The sequence below is a fragment of the Garra rufa genome, chromosome 10 (genome assembly GCF_049309525.1).
Source record: "Garra rufa chromosome 10, GarRuf1.0, whole genome shotgun sequence".
In the NCBI taxonomy this organism is placed as follows: Eukaryota; Metazoa; Chordata; class Actinopteri; order Cypriniformes; family Cyprinidae; genus Garra; species Garra rufa.
The window spans coordinates 9,563,059-9,588,363 of record NC_133370.1 but is presented as its reverse complement, the minus strand read 5'-3'; the positions used below and the strand labels follow the sequence as shown (position 1 = coordinate 9,588,363).

The 25,305-nt window shown below is 33.4% G+C and overlaps 1 protein-coding gene across 2 annotated transcripts in view; it reads right to left on the bottom strand.

Annotated features, from left to right (window-relative positions):
• Positions 1-25,305, bottom strand: part of per2 (period circadian clock 2) — a 49,233-nt gene that overhangs the window by 15,382 nt on the left and 8,546 nt on the right. Inside the window, exons 2-17 of one of the 2 annotated variants that reach the window (XM_073848955.1) lie at positions 23,999-24,478; positions 13,756-13,854; positions 12,912-13,069; positions 11,580-11,701; positions 11,257-11,458; positions 10,765-10,816; positions 8,837-8,979; positions 7,612-7,690; positions 7,310-7,416; positions 6,994-7,144; positions 5,583-5,691; positions 5,322-5,462; positions 5,104-5,179; positions 3,657-3,822; positions 2,967-3,094; positions 1,371-1,556 (exon numbers count right to left, since the gene is read on the bottom strand). In XM_073848955.1, the coding sequence (XP_073705056.1) occupies positions 1,371-1,556; positions 2,967-3,094; positions 3,657-3,822; positions 5,104-5,179; positions 5,322-5,462; positions 5,583-5,691; positions 6,994-7,144; positions 7,310-7,416; positions 7,612-7,690; positions 8,837-8,979; positions 10,765-10,816; positions 11,257-11,458; positions 11,580-11,701; positions 12,912-13,069; positions 13,756-13,854; positions 23,999-24,384 (2,305 nt within the window). In that variant the 5' untranslated portion in view covers positions 24,385-24,478. Of the gene's footprint in view, positions 1-1,370; positions 1,557-2,966; positions 3,095-3,656; positions 3,823-5,103; positions 5,180-5,321; positions 5,463-5,582; positions 5,692-6,993; positions 7,145-7,309; positions 7,417-7,611; positions 7,691-8,836; positions 8,980-10,764; positions 10,817-11,256; positions 11,459-11,579; positions 11,702-12,911; positions 13,070-13,755; positions 13,855-23,998; positions 24,479-25,305 lie in introns of those variants that run through there. The other variant, XM_073848954.1, reaches the window with a different exon arrangement.

Sequence of the window (25,305 nt, the reverse complement as noted above, 5' to 3'; positions counted from 1 at the left end):
TCTTTATGGGGGTCTGTTTTTTAATTGATGTAAACATAATAGAATAGATTTGTAATATTCATGAAATGAAATTTTTTTATCAGAATCAGCAAATGTATTATTTACAAATATAATTTATATTATCATTTTAAGCTTGTTGTTTATGATTTAGAAAACGTTGTTAAAACAAAATGATTAGAAACAATAATTTAACCATAATCAATTTGTATTATTTTAAATGTATTATGTATTACAATCACCGTTTATTAATTACATATTTTGTTACCTAAAAAATATATATTTATAGTACAGATACTTTTGTGTCTTGCAAACATTAAAATATACATTTTTAATGTTTTTTTTGTACTGATGTAAACAAAATAGCATATATTTTTTAATATTCATAACATGAAAAAGCTTGACAATATTTGATAATTTATAATTTATCATTTTAGATTTGCTGTTTATTTTGATTTATTTTATTATATTATAACACAATGATTAGAACACATAGCTTAATTTATATGACTATTATTTTACATTTAGTAAAATAAACAAATAACAAAATTATTAGAAACAATATTTTTTATTACAAAATAATAACGTTTCAAATACAGACACGTTTGTATCTTACATAGACAACCCAATTAAATTAAATGCAGTTTTGCTTAATTGTACTGTATATATTTATGTTTAGACTTTTTTTTGCAAATTTCAAGCTTTTTTCTTAAAATAAACAAAACAGTATAGATTTGTAATATTCATAACATGAAAATTCTTATTATTTTAATTTATATTGTCATTTTAAATTTGTTGTTAATTTTGTTCATTTTATTATAACAAAATGATTAGAAACAATAACCTAATAATTTATGGCTATTATTTTACATTTATTATACATTATCACCATTATTTGTTAATTAATTTTTTGTATTAAAAACAATTAATATTTTATTATAAAAGAGTAATATTTGAAGTACAGATGCTTTTGTGTTTTGCAAAGAAAAGACAAATTAAAGTCAAAAGCGGTTTTGCCTAATTGTGCTATATACTGTTAAAGATTTTTATCAAATATTAAAATAAATAGAACATGTTCATGTTTTTTATTGATATAAATAAAATTGTTTAAATTTGTAATATTAATAACATGAAAATGCTTCTGAATCTGAAAATGTATTATTATTTTTTATTTATTATTATATTACATTATATTTTATATTTATGTTTAGAAATAAAACTAACACAATTTCATATGTAGGCAGCAGAGATCAAGACAGCTCACTAGGTTTTGTTACAGAAATATTATTTACAAGAATAGATAGGCAGTAGAGAAAGAAAGACAGACAGGCCAGACAGACAGGCATACAGAAATACATAATAAATCGTCTTACCTTTCTTGTCTCCTACGTGTACAATGGTGCTGCTGTAGCTGCACTGGCTGGTGATGGACACCACGCTTTCAGGTTTACTGGGCAGCGGGAGTGGAGTCAGAGACGGGCTCACTACACCAGAGCCTGGAGGCTTCTTAGACACATCTAATTCTGAGAGACCCGGTTGGTCCTTTAAATGGCCCGCTTCTGAACACAAAGAAAATGCAGGGATGTGTTTACAGGGATTAACACTCAAAATGGTCTTATGAGCCAATACCATATTATATATTCATTTTATATTTGTTTTTCGTGTAAATGTGTTTTTATGCTTTGCAAACTTGAACGTTTAGTTTAGTGTGAACATAGGTAAACTGCGAATTTTGCCAGAGGGATTTCATCTGGCTGGATAACCAAATGAAGCTTTGTTGAAATTGTCATGGAGGATACATTTAAAATGTCTTGAAAATGATGCAACAAAAGAGTGTTTAAAAATGTATAATGGAAAAACATTATAGCAGTATAAAATTCAGATATTACTGCAAAATTACAAAGCAAACATTTCTATAAAAACAAATATACATACAGACAATACAATGTTGCCAATTAAAAACTGATTCAATAATAATAAAATAAAAATTAAATAAATTCATATTTTTTTTTTCCATTTTTGGGTAAAATATTCTATATAATAGATTTGTTATATTGAAAATTATGAAACAAAAGCATGTTTAATAATTTATAACAGTAATGGAATAACATTATAGCAGTATAAAATTCAGATATAACTGCATTAAAAAGCATTTTTTATAAAAAAAAGAATATATATATATATATATATATATATATATATATATATATATTAGAATATAATATATAGAATATTTCTAATTAAAATAGATTACATAATAATAAAATAAAAATATAATAAATCACTATTTGAAAATACTCTTTATGATAGATTTGTTTTAAAAGTTTTATGTTATTTTGAAATTAACGCAACAAAAGTGTGTTTAAGAATTTTCAACCATCATGGAATAACATTAAAGAAGTACTGAATTCAGATATTACTGAAAAATTCAAAAGCAAACATTTTTATAAAAAAGAGAAGAAATATATTTTATATAGAATATAATATATAGAATACAGTATTGCTAATTACAAATTGATTAAATGATAATAATAAAATAAAAATCAAATAAATTAAAATTTGAAAATAAAAATGATTTTAATTTCCATTTTTGGGTGAAATATTCTTTATGATAGTTTTATACGTTATTGTGAAAATTACGCAACGAAAGTGTGTTTAAGAATTTATAACTGTCCTGGAATAGTATTATAGCACTATAAAATTCAGATATTACTGCAAAAATAAATTATATAATAATAGATCATACAAAATTGCTAATTAAAAATGTATTAAATAATAATAAAATAAAAATCGAATAAATTAATATTTAAAATTAAAAATGGTAAAAAAAAAATAATTTTGGGATGAAACATTCTTTATAATAGATTTGTTTTGAATGTTTTGTATTTTATTGTTCTTTTTTTTTTTCTCTGATGAAAAGCAATTCAGAAACCTGCTTAATTATAAAAAAACTGGATTTTTTTCAGTACCTTCAGACACTTGCATGGAGCTCTCAACAGCTCTCTGCTTGTCTTCATCTGAGTTTGAGGATGTTGTGTTTGAGGAGGATTGACACTTCCTCTTTACTGTGATGGGCACATTACAGCTCTCCAAATACCTGATGGAGACAGAAAGACATCATCAATGAAAAACAAGGCTTAGAAACAACTAACCAGGCTAAATGTAACATACAGTAAAAGCCTTCTGCTTTGTTTTGTCTTTATTACATTGTTTTGTATCACAATGTTCTTAAATTCGTATTACATTTTCTTTAATCTCTCTGAAATCCCTGATTAAAATATCACCAATGAAAATCTCAGTATGTTTGCAGTAAATATTTAATAACTTTGTAAGGAAATTGTTTTAACAACCGCACAGAAAGCATTAAAATTAAGCATTTTGTCTCATTTTCTATCATTTTATGCTTTAGACGAAACATGCAGAACAACTATCCTGCTGTGAAAGAGTGCTAATGAGATTCTACATCCTGCATAACCTAATGTCCTCTCACGACTCTCGAAAACAAGTTCATTCTTCTTCATAGCACGCTTAATCCAGTTTCCCATACTCTCTTTGCACCACAGGATCAATAAGTGCATTAAATTTGGCTAAGTGAGTCAAGACATTCTCTGTCCGTGGACCATCAGTTTTCACTGTGACGTGACTTTGTGTCTTAGTACCTTATTACGCTGTCCAGGCAACTAATCTGTTGATAGGAGTAGACGGTCTGGTCTTTGAAGGCCAGCTCCTCTTGCACTGCAGCATGCTGCTCCTCAGGAGACTCTCTCCAGTTCACAGGAAGCGCAGAATCTTTGGGTCGAACCACTGGACTTTTCTGTTGGACCTCTGCAGAGAGAAAAAGAGCCTTTAGAATGGCTGCACAACAAGTCGAATTAAAATTGGAATTGCCTAGTGTGATTATTAATGGTTCGAATTTAATTCAACAAATCTGTATTATAAATACATTACAGCAAAGTTAACATTAATTGACTACTTTAGTCAATACTTACAGCATTTCTTCTTAGCTGATGTTAATTTCAGCATTTACTAATGAATTATTAAAATGACAAGTTGTGTTTGTGAATATTAGTTAATGCACTGTGAACAACTGCATTTTCATTAACATTAATAACGATGAATAAATGCTTTAATAAATGTATTATTCTTTCCTTGTTCATGTTAGTTAATACATTAACAAATGTTAAGAAATATAAATACAAAAATGGGACTGTAACATGAAAACCCCCCAGAAATTATTTTATATGCTGATTTGGTGTTTAAAAAAACTTATTTATTCATTATTATTGTTGAAAACAGTTGTCATGTGTAATATTTTTGCAGAAACTATAATATATATATATATATATATATATATATATATATATATATATATTTGTTCAAAATTCTTTCATGAACACAGTAAAAAAGGCATTTATTTGAAACAAATCTTTTGTAAAATAAAATTTTTCTTTGTTAAAACCTTTATAAAATTTTTATAAATTATTACTTTCACTTTTCCTCAGTTTAATTCATCCTTAATAAAATAATAAAAAATAAATAATGAAATAAATATTTATTTTATGAATAATTAATTTAATAAAATAAATCTAAAAATATTTTATTAAAAAAACTTCATTACCCTAAACTTTTGAATAGTAGTGTATTTAAACAATATAAATTATATTATTTTTTATATAATGTATTATACAATTTTATATATTGTATTATTATATTGAACATGAACTTTACTTAATATCCTAATGATTTTGGCATAAAAGAAAAATCTAAAATTTTGACCCGTGCAATGCATTGCCAGCTATTGCTACAAATACACCCGTAATACACTTCTTAAGACTGGTTTTGTGGTTCAGGGTCACTTACAATATTATATTCCTACTAAAATGTTGCATTTGTGAATTACTGTTGGATGTTTTCCACTAATTTTGGGTTCCTTTATCCTATAAGTGACAGCCACAAATGTTAAATGTTTCAATATTACAGTTCAAATCACATTCATAGTCTTTGTTAATATAATCTCTCTTCATATCATGCAGCCTGAGTGACGCACAAAACCAGACTTTGATGACAGATGACGGTGCACAGATGGCGGAGGATTTTGCTACATACTAGTAGGGCTCTTTTTGGACTGCTGCTCCTGGTTTTTCTGCATGTGAACTCCTTTGCAGATCTCCTGAAAGCTCCTCTGAGAAAACACACGCACACAAAAAGACAAATAAATCCACCAGAGCCTCAACGCATGAAAAAAAGTGACCGCGAAGCATTTGACTTGCAAAAATAGCTTCACTAACAGAAAACCACTGATCTAGATTCATCATGTGACTCACTGGTTTGGCTTTCCTGCCATCCTCTTCCTCTTGTCGCTGACGTGTTCCGTTACCGTTACTTTCACTAGATGACGCCACGCTCAGTAGGTGATCATTACTGCCCAGACTCCCATAGCCACTCGAACCGTTGTTGTGTACCGGCTGCAATACACAAAAAACACATTTTCACCAAAGACTTTCATTTCTCTCATCCTAAAGGATGAAGTACACAACACAGAGATTTTAAAACACCAGGCATCAGAAACTTGCTGATTTTTTTACCTGCAGCAAGAGTCTATGAATTTGTTCAGTGATCTCCTGGATGTCTGAATCTAAAGATTTGCCTTCAGCTATGGCCGGAGCTGCAAACACATCTTCATTCACTGGACCCCTGGTAGAATAGACAAAATTACAGTTATATTACTATTCAAAAGTTTTTTTGTCCTGAAAGATGACTCTTATAAACACCAAGCCTGCATTTATTTGATCAAAAATCCAGTAAAACTACATTTTGAAAATGGCTAATTTAAAATATGAGTTTTCTATTCAAATGTTTTTTAAATGTTTGAATATACACTACCTGTCAAAAGATTTTTAAAGATTTTTTTTTAAAGATGTCTCTTCTGCTCATCAAGCCTGCATTTATTATGCATTTAAAATATTTTAACTTTTTAAAATAACTGTTTTCTAATAAATAGAGTTTTCTATTTAAATGTTTTTTAAATGTTTGAATATATGCTACCTGTCAAAAGTTTTTTAAAGATTTTTTTAAAGATTACATTTTTTTTTAAAGATGTCTCTTCTGCTCACCAAGCCTGCATTTATTATGCATTTAAAATATTTGTACTATTTAAAATAACTGTTCTCTATTTGAATATATTTTAAAATGTAATTTATTCCTGTGATTTTAAAGCTGAATTTTTGAGCCTCATTTTTCTACTCACATGATCCTTCAGAAATCATTGTAATATTCTGATTTGCTGCTCAAAAACATTTAATATTATTATTATGTTGGAAACAGCCGAGTAAAAATATTGATAATAATAATAATAAAAAATGTTTTATGAACAGCAAATCAGCATATTATAATGATTTCTGAAGGATCACGTGACATTAAAGACCGTAATGAGAGTAATGATGCTGAAAATTTAGCTTTGATCAAAAGAATAAATTACAATTTAAAATAAATTTTAAAAAAGCAAATATTTTAAATAGTAAAAATATTTCACAATATTACTGTTTTTTCTGTATTTTAAATCAAATAAATGCAGCCTTGGTGAGCAGAATTGAGTTAAAAAAAAAAAAAAAAAACTTACTGAAACAAACACTCTTGACCAGTAAAATGTAATTTATTCCTGTGATGCAAAGCTGCATTTGCAGCATCAATACTCCAGTTCTCAGCATCACAAGATCCTTTAGAAATCATTTTAATATGCTGATTTGCTGCCCAAGAAACATTTCTTTTTTAAATCAAAGTTACATCAAACTGTGATGCTTTTTTATTTCCAGGATACTTTGATTAAAGAACAGCACTTAAATGTCTTCACTGTCATTTTTAATCAATTTAACACATTAATGTCTTAAAAAAGAAATTCTTTTGAAAAGTAGTCAAGTAGTAGTGGATTTGTACATTTCCTGATGAAAATTATCTGATATTCTGCTTCTTATTTTCTCATTAATCTTATGCACTCACATGCGAACTTTGTGTCTACCGATGACGAAGGAAACTTTGCGGCTCCAGGGATTGACGAAACTGGACCAGCTGGTGTCTATGGTAATGTACTCTCCATTACGAGCACAGAAGCGGATAGAGTGGTCAAACGGCTGGCCAGCATACTGCAGGACTGATGGGATAAAAAAAAAAAGGTATTATTCACAAACAGGATATTTAAAAAGCATTACAATGTTTAAAAAATTGACCTATACCATTTTGTCCCAAAACAATAGGCTTATATGAACTATATAGGCTTATTATGAAAAGTTTCGCAGTCAAGAACAGCTTGACTCACTCTTCCTGTGGATGCCGAGCATGATTGGTCGATCGCTGGGATGCAGGTGCAGCAGGACAGGTGTGCCAATCAAATCCTGTGGCAGGTATCCTAGTAATGGAACGGCCCTACAGAAAAACATCACATAACAATCAGTTATTCTGATGAGTCTGACAACAACCGTCACTGGCTTTAATATGCATGATTATGAGAAATGGAAAAAGGCAGGTGTGGAGGTACAGCTGTTGCGTGAAACACCCAGTGCTTAAATTACAAACTAATCATCATTGTGTTCGTCAACAGTGAAGCATTAGGACTCTCACCTCTCGTCCACATCCTGAAACACACAGCTGGGAGTGTGTGTCGTGGTGAAGATTCGTTTGTCCGTGGGGATCCGTGGAGCTGAAAAATAAAATTGCCAATATTTAACATGGCCAAGTTAATTTCTGTATGTACAAGTGCTCAGGAAGCTATTAGTCAAGCTCATTTGATTATACACAACCATTCAAAAAAAACTTTTGTTGGCTTGTTTTGAAAGAAACTACGACTCTTATTTAGCAAGGATTCATTAAATTAATCAAAAGTGACGGTAAAGACATTTATAGTGTTACAAAAGATTTCTATGTCAAATAAATGCTGTTCTGTATCACAATTTCCACAAAAATAAGACTGATTTTAACACTGATAATAATAAGAAATGTTTCCTGAGCAGCAGATTATCATATTATAATGATTTTTCAAGCATCACGTGACACTGAAGACTAAGGTAATGATGCTGAAAATTCTGCTTTGCATCACAGGAATTAATTTATTATAATATACATTCAAACAGAAAAGTGTTATTTTCAATTGTAATAAATATTTCACAATATTTCTGCTTTAAATGTATTTTTGATCAAATACATGCAGGTTTGGTGAGCTAGAAAACAGTTATTTTAAACTGTGATAAATATTTCACAACATTACTGTTACTGTATTTCTAATCAAATAAATGCAGTTTTGGTGAGCTAGAAAACCGTTATTTTAAACTGTAATAAATATTTCACAATATTACTGTTACTGTATTTTTAATCAAATAAATGCAGCCTTGGTGAGCTAGAAAACAGTTATTTTAAACTGTGATAAATATTTCACAACATTACTGTTACTGTATTTTTACTCAAATAAATGCAGCCTTGGTGAGCTAGAAAACAGTTATTTTAAACTGTGATAAATATTTCACAACATTACTGTTACTGTATTTTTACTCAAATAAATGCAGCCTTGGTGAGCTAGAAAACAGTTATTTTAAACTGTAATAAATATTTCACAATATTACAGCTTTTACTGTATTTTTGATCAAATAAGTAGCCTGGGGGAGCTAATATTGAATGGTGAAAACTGATTGGAAAAAATGTATTTGGTATCAAGAAAGGTGCAGTTTTATATATAAATAAATCAATAATTCTTTTTTTTTTTATCATTTTCAAAATAAATCAATTTGCAAAATGATTAAGTTTTCCCTCAATTTCTCTCCTTAAAATATGTCTTGAAAAAATTAAAACTGACCTTCGTAGCCGGAGTGCACTCTCTCTGCCAGCAGGAGGCAGCAGAACTGATCTTCAGAGTGCTCTGTATCCTGCACCTTCATCAAATAAGGAGTCATTCTGAAGGGATAGTACTGAAGATCTCCCTCGCACTCCTTAACCCCGCTGGAGAAGAAGACAGGAGAGATTAACAACCACATTCAACAAAAGTATCTGGTAATAAACACTGACTCTGTCCAATGTAAGCAGCCTACAGCCAAGTGAGATTTTTCATCCCTGTCCATTCCAGAATAGCACAATATTATAAACAAACGCACACAGCCGCATTTGATATTGATATTTGATATAATTTACCTCTGAATGAATGACACTTGTCTGCTCAACAACTTGTCTTTCATTAACAATATAAGTTTTTGTTTTCTTTGATAAGTTATTGTGCAATGCATTGGGACACTCCTCAGATTTTCACACCAATAACGATACACTAAGGAAAAAAGAAGTATCGCTTATTTTTTGCTGCCCCCATCAACACAGAGATACAGTTGAGGTCAAAAGTTTACACCCCCCTTGCAGAATCTGCAAAATGTTAATTATTTTACCAAAATAAGAGAGATCATACAAAATAGTTGTTATTGTTTATTTAGTACTGAAAGAATACGATTTCACTTAAAAGATGTTACTTACTAGTGATAACATTTTTTGTATAGATGCTGTTTAAAAGTTTACATAAACATGATTCTTAATTCTTTGTTGTTACCCGAATGATCCACAGGTGTGTTTTTTTGTTTAGTGATGGTTGTTCATAAGCCCCTTTTTGTCCTAAACACCTAAACTGTTTGCTGAACTTCTGAACAATCCTTCAGGCCCTATACATTTTTTGGTTTTCCAGCATTTTTGTGTATTTGAACCCTTTCCAACAATGACTGTATGATTTTGAGATCCATCTTTTCACACTGAGGACAACTGAGGGACTCATATGCAACTATTACAGAAGGTTCAAACGCTCACTGATGCTTCAGAAGAAACACAATGCAATGCATTAAAAGTCAGGGGGTGAAAACTTTTGAACAAAGTGGAGATGTGTACATTTTTCTTATTTTGCCTAAATATCACATATATGTCTATTTAGTACTGCACTTCAGAAGCTACAGAAGATAGTTACATGTTTCCCAGAAGACAATAGGTTAAATTTACCCTGATCACCAAATTCAAAAAGAGTCCCTCAGTTGTCCTTAGTGTGAAAAGTTGGATCTCAAAATTATCATTCGAAAGGTTTCAAATACACAAAAACGTTGAAAAAACAAAGAACTTGTGGGATTTTTCGGAAGAACAGCTAGCAGTTTAACTGTTCAGGACAACTATCATGAACACTAAACAAAAACACAGCTGTGGATCATTCAGGTAACAATATTAAGAATCAAGTGTATGTAAACTTTTGAACAGGGTCATTTTTATTAAATTCAACTGTTATTTTCTCTTGTGGACTTATGTAAACATCTCAAATATCTTATTCAAGGCAGTACTAAAGGAACAATAACATGCATTTTGCATGATCCCTCTTATTTTGGCAAAATAATTAACATTTGGCAATCTTTGACCTCAACTCTACATATACTGTTAAACAGTATTTTAACAGTGAAATCTAAAACTTCACAAGTACAATAAATTAATACTGATACCCCAAATGTCCAACCTGATTGTAGGGATAAATAAAGAATCGGAAAGTTCCATAAATCCTGTTTTATTAGCCAAGCTGTTTACCGAATGCATGTTTTCCATCGTAATGTCAAATGTATTAGTAACCGAATCTTCCTATTTACAGGGACAAAAGTTCACTAGAATTAATTTGCCCAGACTGATTCACAAAAGGGAAAACTATGAATTAAATCATGTTGAACAGATGGTGTACTGAATACTTCAATACTCTCAAACACACACAAACACACTCACCTAATACGACAGAAGAAGGATTTCTCCTGCATGCAGTCTGACGGCGATGACTCTTAAAGAAGGAAAAACAAGAGTGATGAGTTGAGGTTTAATTCAACAGCATCTTATCTTTCAGAGGTGACTTAAACAGCTGTCGGTGCAAGCTAATACTGATTGAAACCTGTTTTCTGGTGTCTGTGTTTTGTCTGCTGTTTGTCTCATCTGAATGTTTATTTCACCTCTGATTGAAAGTCAGCATTAAAAAAAAACAATGTTTTAACAAATAGTCTGAGACAACTTATCCTTCAAAAGCTTAAGAGTAAATTCTGGAAACTGGCTTTGCATGTCTCAATGTGATGTAAATATATTCGCAGCATGGAAAATTTGGCTAGATTAAGACCTTCGGTGTGGATTGAGTCTCTGTGACGTCTCTGTTCAGATCATTTCTTGCATGTCTCGGTTTTAACTTATCTATAGAAATCACAACTGATTGTCTGTGTTTGTGTGTAATACCTGCGCCAGTGCACATGCTCCAGGATGGCAGCCTGTACGGTGTGGTGAAGCTATAAAACACGCTAACGTCCTGCGGTGTAAGAAACTCCACAAATTTAGCATTCTTGAACACATCCCGTTTGCAATTTAAGATGGAAGCTGCTTGGTCTGAAATGTAGACGATCTTCCCAGTGATGAGGGACACTGCCACTGCAAAGATATCCTGTAAAAACAAAGACCCCATGATCAATGATTACTAAAGAGAACAAGTGAATCATGCAATCATGCAGGTGTTTCTAAATGATAAAATGGATAAATTAATAAACAAACAAACATATACTTACTGTGTTTTTGAGGGTGTATTCAGAGGTGATGCTGTCTATCTCCTCTATGGTATATGATGAAACGTCAAGCCCTGATGGCTGACTGTCGTTAATCATAAGCAGCTGGTAGTATTCTTCATTTGCTGAAATAAAAATAATTTTATTAAACCAATTTAAATTCTTTGGTGCAATGTAGTACAGATTAAGATTTTTAATGTTTTTAAAGAATTCTCTTCTGTTCACTGAGCCTGCATTTATTTGATTCAAAATACAGTGAAATTGTAAAATATTTGTACTATTTAAAATAGCTTTCTATTTGAATATACTGAATATATTTAAAATGTAATTTATTCCTGTGATCAAAGCTAAATATTCAGCATCATTTCTCCAATCTTCAGTGTCACATGCTTCTCCAGTAATCGTTCTAAAATGCTGATTTGCTATTTGAGAAACATATATTATTACTGTCAATATTCAAAACAGTTTAGTATATTTTTTTCAAGATTCGTTGATGAATTGAAAGATCCAAAGATCAGCATTTATCTGAAATAAAAAGCTTTTGTAACAGTATACACTATAGCATTCAAAAGCTTGGAGACAGTATTCTTTTTTTTTTTTTTTTGGTAAGGAAATTATAGAAATTAATTATTTTATTAAGCAAAGATGCTTTAAATTGATCAAAAGTGATGATAAAGACATTTATAAAGTAACAAAAGATTTATATTTCAGATACATGCTGTTCTTCTGAACTTTCTATCCATCAAAGAAACCTTTATTCCTTCACAGGAATAAATTACATTTTAAAATATAATCAAATAGAAAACAGTTATTTTAAACAGTAAAAATAATTCAAAATTACTGCTTTTACTGTACTTTATATTAAATAAATGCAAGTTTGGTGAGCAGAAGAGACTTCTTTAAAACACATACAAATCTGACTGGTCAAAAACTTTTGATTGGCAGTATAGATGATATGTGGAAAAAAACAATGCAATGCATATAGATTTCTCATAAAAATAAAAAATGCACATTAAAACACATATATAATCTAATTTCCAGCAATAGCTTATTATTAACTTTGATATGCATTGTAAAAATCTATGACATAATGTGACATGATGTGCACCCAGATCATCTGCTTTGCTTGCATTGTTTTCACATTGCCAATGGATTTGTTTGGTCATAAATTTGTGTTTTATGTACCTAGGCTTTATTTGCATTGTTTGCAAGTGAAATGAAACTCATAAAATATACTGATAATTTACCAGACAGTAGGACTATGTCCCTGTGGTCAGGCAAGTGTTAAGGAAAGCTTATGTAACGATATGCTGACTGTCATAAAGTACTGCTCACCTTCCACTTGTCTGACACATCGCAAGGCATACTTCAAAGTGTTGAGGGTCGTCGACTTGCTGCCCTTGTTTCGCTTTTCCGGCGGCAAATGAAGCTTCAGCTCTTTCAAAGTTTTGAGCAACTCTTTTTGTGTCTTCGCCTTGGCGGACTCTTCGCTACTGCAGGTGCCCAAAAAAAAAAAAACACATGCACAAATATGTCAGCAATAAAACCCCAAAACACATCAACAACATTGTTAAATATAAGTGGGAATAATAATATGCAATGTACAGTAGACAAGTTCAAGTAGACAAATCAAAATAAAAAATTAAGTAAAATACTAAAATAAATAAATTAAAATACTTCAATTAAAGTACTAAAAATAAAATGAAATACTAATAAAATAAAATAAAATGTAATATTTAGTAAATAAAAACAAAATAAATTAAAACACAATCAGTAATATACAAAATAAAAAGTGTTAATAAATTAAAATCCAAATTAAAATAAAATACTAAAATAAAATACTTAAAATAAATTCAAATATTAAAATTAAATACTTAAAATAAATTAAAATACAAAAAAAATAAATACTAAAAATTAATTAAAATACTAAAAATAAATTAAAATACTAAAAATAAAATAAAATAGGGGTCATGTGTGTCATTCAGTAATTCACAAAATAAAAAAATGTTAATAAATCAAAATAAAAATTTAAGTAAAATACTAAAATAAAATAATTAAAATAAACTAAAATATTAAAATAAAATACTTGAAATAAATTAAAATACTAAAAAAAAATAATAATAATAATAATAAAAAATCAAATAAAATGAAATAAGGGTCATGTGTGTTCATGTTTTACCTGCAGCCGCTGGTAGATGGGTTGTCCTGCTCTGAACTGGCACTCAGAAGGCTGAAAGCGTTTGTGCTGCTTGGTGGTGAAGGACTATGAGAGTTGGAGCTGTAAAAAGAGGAACCCATCATAAAACAAGTTATAAACTACAAACATCCCTTTATAAATATCTCCGCAGATGTCACTTTATCAGGCATTATCTACCATTTATTGCTTTTTATTGTAATTAAATGAAGCATAAAGTAAATAAAGCGGCTCAAACCAACGAAGAATGGCACAGAGAATATATTTGCATTCATCTCAAATTGTTTGACATCAGGTTTGAATTGGAAACTCAGCGTATCCTCGCAACGAACATGACGACATTATCGAGAAATGATTCATTCAGTAAGCCAGCCGAAGCCAGTCAGGACTGGCTGTTGCAATGGACATAATCGAAGGAAAAAATCATGCAGTAGCTTCAGCTCAAAACCTCATTCTCACAGGGCATTTTCAATCACTGTGGACAATCAAATAGAAAATAGGTGCTCCTGTTCCACATGGAGGTCACTTGGACGCTGCCCTTCATCTGAGTTATATAATTTTCACCTGTCTACCATCATTACTTTTCCTCAAAAACACTATGCCATGTGCCATTCCCAGCCAGGCCACCATTAGCACAGCTAAGAATGGCTTGCATTGCAGGCTTGTAGTACAGTAGATAAGTGAGACTGAGACTGAGGTGGATTAAACTGCTCAACTTAGCGCACTGATACTATAACAAGACCAACGTCCAGCTGCAGATGACATGCTGAGGGACATAAATACACCACGAGTGATTATATATAGCCTACTAAGTAGCTTTGAATAGAAACGGGCTTCACATGTTGCACTTCTTAGCTGTAGGTGAGCTAATTATATAAATCACATCTGTGTTAATCTAGCAGGGCAATGTGTTTCAGTGCTATTGATACAGTCAGTATCAGGAGGCTAATGAGATCTGAGAATTTGGAAGATTATTTATACAACTACACATGCAGGGAAGTGTGGCCTTATAACACGCTGACTTTGTAGAAAGGTAGACGTCTCAAGCCTTTAACAAGTGGACTAACACAGGAACGTAAGACTATTAACTAATCATATAATGACCAATATAATGACAATACATCTCAATTCCAATACATGCCAATATTGTATTATGACTTCATATAATTTTTTCTCTTATTTTAAATGTTTTTTCACTTTTTTTTAATTTTTTTTTTTTTTTTTTTTTTACACAGGCTTCAATATTTAGCATCCAATAATTATTGATTTTAGTCTGGGTCATATTTATTTATTTATTTTTCGTGCATATTTTTGTTGATGGTTTTTAAAGATGATGCTGGATAAAATTAACATTTATTTTAAATAATATTTAGATGGATGGACACATGAATGAATGTATGGATGGAGAGATAAATGATTAATAGACGGATGGATGATTGATAGATGGATGGATGGACGGATATATAAATGGATGGATGGCTGGATATAAATGGACAGATGGATAGATGGATATATAAATGGACTGACAGATGGATGGATGATATAAATGGACGGATGGATGGATGGATGGATGGATATATAAATGGACTGACAGATGGATGGACGGATGGATGGATAGATATATAAATGGACTGACGGATGGATATATAAATGGACTGACGGATGGATGGATGGATATATAAATGGACTGACGGATGGATGGATGGATGGATATATAAATGGACTGACGGATGGATATATAAATGGACTGACGGATGGATGGATGGATGGATATATAAATGGACTGACGGATGGATGGATGGATGGATGGATATATAAATGGACTGACAGATGGATGGACGGATGGATGGATAGATATATAAATGGACTGACGGATGGATATATAAATGGACTGACGGATGGATGGATGGATGGACTTATGAATATATAAATGGACTGACATATGGATGGATGAATGGATGGATATATAAATGGACTGACAGATGGATGGATGGACGGACAGATATATAAATGGACGGACTGACGGATAGATAAATGGATAGACAGATTGATGGATATATAAATGGGCTGATGGACTGATTGATGGATTAATGGATGGATGGATGGACGGACAGACAGATATATAAATGGATGGATGGATAAATAAATTGACTGATGGATGGATGGATGGATGGATAGATGGACGGATGGACGGATGTATGAATGGACGGATGGATGGATATATAAATGGACTGATGGATAGATGGATGGATGGATGGATGAATGTATAAATGGATTGATGGATGGATGTATGAATATATAAATCAACTGATGGATGGATGAATGGATGGATATATAAATAGACTGATGGATGGATGGATGGATGGATACATATTTGGACTGATGGATGGATGGATGGATATATAAATGGACTGACGGATAGATGGATGGATGGATGGATGGATTTATGTATAAATGGATTGATGGATGGATGTATGAATATATAAATCAACTGATGGATGGATGAATGGATGGATATATAAATAGACTGATGGATGGATGGATGGATACATATTTGGACTGATGGATGGATGGATATATAAATGGACAGGTGGATGGATAGATAGACAGATACACTGAAAATGAAAAATTGTTCAATTACTCAATCATATTATTTAAGCTCCAAGCAACAAAACTGTTTCTCTTCTACAATTGATTTCTTTGCTTTCGCTTAATGTAATTCTCTAAAATGTGCAATTTACCAGATTAAACCATTTAGGGTAAATGTGAACCAATCAAGTACTCGAAAATAATTTTTGCTGAAACTGTAGCTCCAAGCATGCTTTGTATGGGACTATGAGGAGAGTAAAAATGAAATTAAGTGTTATCTTATGGGTTTCTGAGTAGGAAGAGAGTATTGGGAGACCTGATAATAGTGTTTAATGTTCAATCACTTTGGCGTTATTAGAAACGCTTAAATTACACCATTTTACTATTGTGTGCTTAGGCTGTGGACTGGATCACGTATGTTAATACCGCTTTGTTCAAAAAGCATTTAAAGCTTAGCAATTAGCATTCTATTATGTTGAAATTCTGTGAACAAATTATGTCTGTTTAACAATTTTCAGTATGGACGGATGGATGGATAGATAGACAGATAGATGGACAGATGGATAAATGGATAGACAAACAGATAGATAGACAGACAGAGATGGATAGACAGATAGATGGATAAATAGACAGAAAAACACAGATAGTCAGATGGTGAGATATGTGAGACAAGAGAAAGCAAACAAAGACAGATCCAAGTCTTTCATTTAGCCTCACCCATCCACTGTATACACAGACTGGTACAAAGTACTGGTAGCCACTAGAAACACATGAATCACTGAGGAAATAAGTGCAGGGTTCTGCCTGCACAGAGAATAATGAGGCGGCTGCCTCCGTCGAATTTTGTGCCACCTCTGGCAGCTCGGGCAGGCAGTTACATGCAAGCTTCACTGAACAACATCCATTAGGGTGCATTTACACGAGGCGCCAGTGTTAACGCTTCTCATTTACTTTAAATGGGTAGCGTCATTCACTGGCAAACTGAATTATGGATCCGTTGTGGCATGCCACTGGCATTGCTCGGCAAAAGTTGAAAAACTTTCAACTTTTCAAGTGCCAACGCAGGCATCAGCCAATCAGATCACCTTACGCAAATACCCTATTGCAGATGCTAGCCAATCACATTCATGCAACACCATATGTGACTCTGGACCACAAAATCAGTCTTGAGTAGCATGGGTATATTTGTAGCAATAGCCAATAATACATTGTATGGGTCAAAATTATCAATTTTTCTTTTACACCAAAAATTATTTGGATATTAAGTGAAGATCATGTTCTATGAAAATATTTAGCAAATTTCCTGCTGTAAATATATCAAAACTTATTTTTTGGTTAGTAATATGCATTGCTAAGAACTTCACTGGACAACTTTAAAGGCGATTTTCGCAATATTTCAATTTTTTTGCACCCTCAGATTCTAGATTTTCGAATAGTTGTATCTCGGCCAATTATTGTCCTATCCTAACCATATATCAATGGAAAGCCTATTTATTTAGCTTTCAGATTCTGAATAAATTTCATTGCCATTGTGTTGACTCAGGTGCAAAGTAAGACTCTAATTGAGCGATTGAGGTGTTCTGTTGTTGGATGTAATAATGAACACAGCAGTCATCATTTACTCCCGATATTATGCCGCTGAAGATGCAGAGGATTAACATTACTTTCGGTTTTAAAAGGAAAGCACCGATCCCAATCTACATATGCGTCTATGTTCGTGCGAATCATTCCTGATGCAGCTTCACCTACAGCAGAAGTGAGTATAAGGGTTTTTTATGCATCTTTGCAAATGGCCTTTCTTAATAATGTGCTTGTTGGCAAGTTTCACCGATAAACGTGGCTAAATGGGGCTAAAGTAAACATTACAGCTCCTAATCCCTCAGCAGAGAGGGGCGGGGCGAGCAGAACTCATTTGCATTTAAAGGGCCCATGCGATAAAATGAGCTGATATTTTGCAGAGCTGATTTTGACAAGCTGAAAGGGTGTTTTTTTTACACTACTATTGAGAATTTTTAACCAAAGTATATTAGAGACTTTTCATTAAGACCCTAAAGAATCATATGAACTTGTGGAAAATGGGCATCAGATGACCCCTTTAACAATAGAGAATGTTTACATGAGAAATGCTAGCTGGTGTAACGATTAGCTAAGAATAAACGGCTACAAATAACTTAATTCAACAACATTATATGACCAAAATCCATATTAGATCCCAATTGGAAATTTTTATAAACACTGGTGGTTTGAAATGAGATTTGGGATAAAAGTGTAGTATTAATTTATAAATAGCCTTATGTAGCTTGATTCTTTTGTTAGCTCCAATGCCCCTGTTACCATGCTGTGATTATATTTCATGATGTATTCTTTCAAAAGAATTCACGTAAGGTTCAATAAGGAGTGGATAAAGATTTCACGCAGTGTTTAACAACCTTGATAAATGGCATTTATAATTATTAAAACATAAAATATATTGTGTGTAAATACTGTTTGTTTCAGTCAGTTGAAGGGTGGATACAATATATGCACATGATAAGGTGTTACCACCACCGTCTTCTTTAAAGCCAGGAAAAACCCTGGCAAAGGAAACACATCTAATGACGCAAAGACACTTCTAGATTGGTTCAGATCCAATTTAAAGAGGAAGAATATAAGTATGACTGGGAATTGCTGTGGTCAAGCAATGCGTTCAGCATTTAACTTCTGAAATTCAAGAACAATCATTGCATTCTTTTTAATGAAGTCAAAGACTGACTGAAGAAAAGCCTGATGTAAGGCAGAAACTTTTCCAGTGCTTTTATTGGACCGCACCCATGGTGTATACAAGAACAAACAGTACGTTGTCACTGGAAACCGTGACGCAAATGTCTGGGAAATACTTAACACTGGCTCAATGTCAATACTGGGCACTGGAGCTGACCAGACTTTCTACTCAATTTTCTCTTCAGAATGGATTCCACCTATACTAGATGTCTGGAAAAGCATGCAATAGTATGCCAAAACGTGAAAGGAAAAATGCTTTGAAGGACGATGTTCAGATGATCCATAAACGGCAACTTAAATGCCAGCTCTGGCAGTGCCAGAGTTATAAAGCAGTCTATAAAAGTTTCCAGATTTCTAGGTCAATTCATAAATCATAATAATAATATTTATTATTATTACTGTAAGTGACATCCTACCTGATAACATGGCTGAAACTTTATATCATGGTATTGTTTTATTAAAAGTATTATTTTAATACTGACAGCCCTATTTATTCTTTAGTTAGTTTGTTTATTCATTCATTCTTCTTATTTTGTCTGATTCATTTCCTGAACGGAATGAGCTCTATAAAACAGCATTTATATTTGGGTATCATAGGATAATGATTCTTCACTTTGTCCTGAGAGACCTTACAGCATTCTGACGTATTATGTGGCCTGAAACAAAACAAATTCTGTCATTTTGGCTTATGAGAAGGAAATAACTAATAGTTCAGTCATTGTTACTTTTAGCCAAAAAGAAATGAAAGACTGATGGTGTAACGTCATGTGAAACACTGGAAAAGTTACCAATAAGAGTCTCTTATCTAGATGTTTAAACAAAATGTTTAAATATTAGTTAATGGATTTTTAATGTAATGCTGTCTAAAATAAAATAAAATAGATATGGCAATGGCAAATATACATCATAATGCAATTAACCAGAACCAAATATAATTCTTGTTGACTTAATTTAATGTCTTTGTTTTCTCACAAATATTTAAATGACCAAATTATTCCTGAAAAATAAATATAACGCACGTGTACGTGTTAATGAGCGATCTCAACAATTTTTCACCATGGTAGCTTTTTATTAGCCACTTCCGATATTTGGAATGTCTGCTATGGCAACCACGATCATCATGCTTCTATTTTTAAACCTCTTGAAAGTCTTTGCAAGGAAGCATCCCGTTAATGGAGGACAGGAGATGAAGATAAACAGAGGAAAGTAGCAATTGCAGCCGACAGTTTTTGAATGAGTCAGCAATCAATGCACTTTGCCTACAACGTGGCACAACAGGTGACAGAATCACACTCAAACATTTTTTCTTAAACATATATTATGCTTTTCTTTTAAATGTACAATTTCTGTTACCAGTGTTACTAAACTGATTCTCCACATTTACTCTCTTTCAATGTTTCTTTGCACCATTACTTTAATAAATTGTAAATCACTGGTCATGTTTAACCAATCAGAGTCATTTGAGATTATGGGAAAATAGTTTTTTTACTGTTCTTTTAGAGGTTGCACAGTATTGACTGAATGGGGCCCAAATGAGGAATCAATTTATCAACTTAATGCACAACATTAGCAGCCAAATAGTTGCTCAATACATCCCAAACTCCTTTAAATATGAGTTCTGACATGCATTTAGTTTGCAATGCGGTTGCTGTACTTTCCGCTGCATTTAACACACTTGTTTAAATCCATGCGTCTCTGAAAATCAGTGCACGAGCAAGTCTGCAGATCCGGTTTTGGTCTTCCAACTGAAGAATTCGAACACACAAACAACTCATCAAATGTCACTGCACGTCTTTGTGGCAGTGACCTTACAATAACCACTGAAATAAGGTAGGTGAGAACAGACTAGAAATGACGTCAAAGTATCTTAAGAGACAAAAACGTGACGAAAAGGAATTCAAATGCTATGGTTTACTGTCAATGCCAAACCAAAACACTTCCAGAACAATTCACTGGTTAAACAAATCACACTAGTGCATTGACTGCATGCAACCTTTTGGCAAAGGGCTGCTATATGACTCAAGTCAATACTGTCAAACAAACAGTCTCCATGGAGATTCATCTAGAAATTGTGCTTCCAAATTAAGCATGTCACGTACAAGAAATAAATCTTTAACCGATGTTAAACATTGTTAAAAGGACAATTATTCCATGTAGTCTGTCAATTAGCTGCATACAAATGAAATCAATTAAAACATAATTAACATAATGCTGATGTACTTAGGCATGTCAAACTGCAGGATATGCGAACTTTGCAAGATATTATAACTATCCACTATCAGATCCAAAAATTTTTATCTACAATCATAAATATATAAGCACTGTAAAATGCTGAATAGTGAAAAGTAATAAAAATTGGCAGCAGTAGTACTTAAAGGTCAAATGCTGGTAAAGCAGAACTTTGCTCTCAACAACAGTTCAGTTTCTAGGCCATTATAGGGAAACTACACCACTGGTTAAAAGTTTGGAAGCATGCAGTAACTGATTTCAACATTGATAATAATAATAAATGATTCTTGGGCAGCAAATCAGAATATTAGAATGAGTAATGATGCAGAAAATTCAGCTTTGCATTTTTTAAATATTATTATTTTTACTGTATTTTTGATCAAATAAATGCAGCATTCTCACAAATACTGCAAAATAAGCTCAAGCCGTTTACATACAATTGTAAAAGGAGAGAATGGAAAACTATATGAAGAGCAGCAGCTTTCATTTTTGCTCTGAGAGTCACAAAATTACCTCATATGCTGGTGGTTTGTGTTATGGTGTGTGCACACCAAAAGCAAAGCGAATATTTGCATTGTTTTCGAGAAACGTGATTGAGGCGTATACCGCACATTCGCGCCAATCGCATCACCCAATTCACGTCATTTGAATTGACCGGCGTGAATTTGCTTCTTTGCATTGACTTTGAATGAAATCTACTCAAATATTCGCTCTAGATTAATGGCATTACTCAAATATTCAAGTGTTTTTCGAAAACACTGCGCTATGCTCTCCTCCATTTTCTCATACAACCGGATGCGTCAATAAGCTCTTCGCTGATTGGCTTGCGTGACAACGCATTATGCGAATTTTCCAAAGGCAAAGTGCAGTAACTACGCGAACACTGAAACTGAGAAAAATGACTTTAAAGTTTTTACAACAGCTAGTCAAACAGTTGTCACAAAGTCCATTTTAAGCCTTAACTAAATTTTGACCAAATGTGTAGTTACTGCGCTTTGCCTTTGGAGGCAATACTGCACATTCATGCCAATCGCATCACCCAATTCACGTCAATTGCATTGACCGGCGTGAATTTGCTTCTTTGCAATGACTTTGAATGTAATCTACTCAAATATTCAAGTGTTTTCCGAGTCACTTGCATGAATAAAAACATTGCGTATGCTCTCCTTTATGCAGAATTTTTCAACTTGCACAGAAAACGTGATTGAGGTGTATATGGCACATTCACGCCAATCGCATCACCCAATTTGCGTTATTTAAATCGACCGGTGTGAATTGCTTCTTTGCATTGACATTGAATGTAATATACTATTTTGTATTGTACTCTACTCAAATATTCGCTCTAGTTACTCAAATATTCATTTGCGGCAATCACATCACCCAATTTGCATTTCCATCCTCTTGTGTGAATCTCGCATCTTTGCATTGACGTTGTATGTAATCTACTCCAACATTCTCATCAGGTTATTGCTCTCGATTACTCACTGGTTGTTTTTTGAGTTACTCTCTTCCATTTTCTGATAAATTTTTCTGATGAATTTTCCGCTCGAGTTGAAATGTTTCAACACACGTGGAAGAAGCGATTGAGGCGTATGTCGTGCATTTGCATCATTTGCGTCACCCGTCACATTCACTCTCTATTTGTGTCTTTGGATTGACTTTGTATGTAATCTACTCGGATGAATAATGTAATTTGCACCATTACACTCAAGACTGACAAGACAACATTGTGCCTTTTACATTTTTTCAGCCAGCAAAGTTCAAATCCTGATTGGCTAGCATGCTTTAACAACAAAATGTTTCAGAGTTGGGTCTGAGAGGAGGCCATTCGAACGTATTTGTCTACATGTGCGTCCACACTACGAAAGCAATCCGGTCGACTACCTCTGGAAGTGGTCAGAAAAGGTCAAGCTCAAAATGTTTTCCTGACTCAACTTACACCTCTATTTAACATGCATCTTAATACCATATATAAACAGGGGATGCATCTCAATCAGCTCTCTAGCTCCCAAGCTCGTGAGTCAGAATATCGTTTACACAAATCCTGGCACTGGTAAGTACCCTGGCTCACTACATGTTGGAATAGTCATTACTCAATTTCCAACAACATGTCGATGTACAATGTCAATGTATGCTGGTCAATGCTGGTCATTTGTATCAATGCATATCATTTTGATATTATTTACGCTCTGTAAACATATTGTTCTGTTACACATCCTTACAACATTTCAGCCGAATATTAATTAGCTGTGTTAAGTACCTGTCTATTTCATTATATTAATCAGAGTTGGCTCATGCATTTTATGTTTCACACTTCAGAAATGTGATGCAATTTCCGGTAAGGGAGCATAGAGGGCATAGTGGTTTTTGCAGTGTATTATGGGACATTTTTAGGGATCAAAAGTTTCACTGGAAGGATTTTGTGATTGAGACAGCCTTTAAAATGACAGACACTCTGATCAGCACCCCAAGTACTACATTAGGAAGCAGACTGGGGGCCCCCAAAACTATTTGGACACCTAAGTACTTACTAAATAATATTGTGGCATTAGTTTTACCAAAAGACGTTTGTTAAGTGTAAGTGATAAACTAAAGCATCTACAATTCATTGGGGCCACTGCATGTCACAAACAGAATATGGCTGAATTACCTTTTGTTACTCCCAGATGACTCTAGTAGTGCAGAGTCCTTGCTTCGGCTATTGGAGCTCCCAGAAGACTCATTGCCATGGGACTCATTGCCATGGGAATCATTACCGTGGGACTCATTGCCATGGGACTCTGTTCCACTTCCGCTGGACCCGCTGCTCTTCATCTCCACATCCTCATGGAGGGAATGTGCCATCTTCCGGTTGCTGTGGGGCGAGACGGGAGGATCTTGGCTGCTGTCGCTACCTTCAGAGGCCAGGCCAAGTTCGGCCCCCTCCGCGTAACTGCCCATGCGATGCAGCGTCGCCATTGAACTGCATCCGGCTGCTCCGTCCTGCCCCTCCAGAGAGGAGAACAGGTACGGTTTGGATTCCGAGCCCTCAGACATAGGACCGGGTTTGAACAAGTAAAGCAAGGAACCAGCAGATCACCCCATCTTCATGTTGGGGCGTGAAGAAGGAATGAGGACGATACTTGGATTTCTACGGGAATAAACACAGACAGAAAATGAGTCAGTTACTTTCAAAAATTAAAAAGTCTTGTCTCAAGTGCATGACGTGCTTAAGTACGTCAGCAAAACCAGGGCGAGACAAAACAGAGCTAATCTAAATGCAATCACTCCACAGGAGATAAAAATCACATTTTCACTTGCACGCTCTTGCGCTTAAAAGTTGAAAAAGTCAAACTCACATCAAAGTAAACCATGCACAACCCTCTCTGATCCACTACTGTGGTAAAATCTATAGACAGGTCAAGCTACTGTCTGGTCCCGGAGAGTCTAGACTGAGTCTTCAAAGGTGGGCGTCCCTTGCATCACCTCGGTTGTATCTGTACAGTGTCCTTTAGCCAAACAGATGTGGCATTTCGGCTTGTAAACACTGCCTCCTTCAAAGGATTAATCCCAGCAAGTGCACATAAGAGATGCTAGACAGCTGTCGGGACCAACAACAGGTCCTGACTGGTTTTTATCCCTTCATGTTGCTATTAAAATGGCAGGGGGAAAAAATAAACTCTTATCCCATTGCTGAGAAATAAATAGTCGCCTGACCAGAGCCAAGTTTCCTGGTCCTTGTCAGGAATGGAGATGGGCCATATTAAGGAAGGACACCTTCAGGTTACTGATTCGTGACTTACTACTCTTTTACCAAACAGGATTGGAGGATTGACTAAGAGTAGAGTACGTTGAGTGGATTACCTGTGTGACCAAGACCTGACTAGATTTAGTATGCATGGCTTGTATATTGTGGTATATATATATACACATAAGGTACTACTGGAACACCAGTGTAAACTTGGATAAAATCCATTC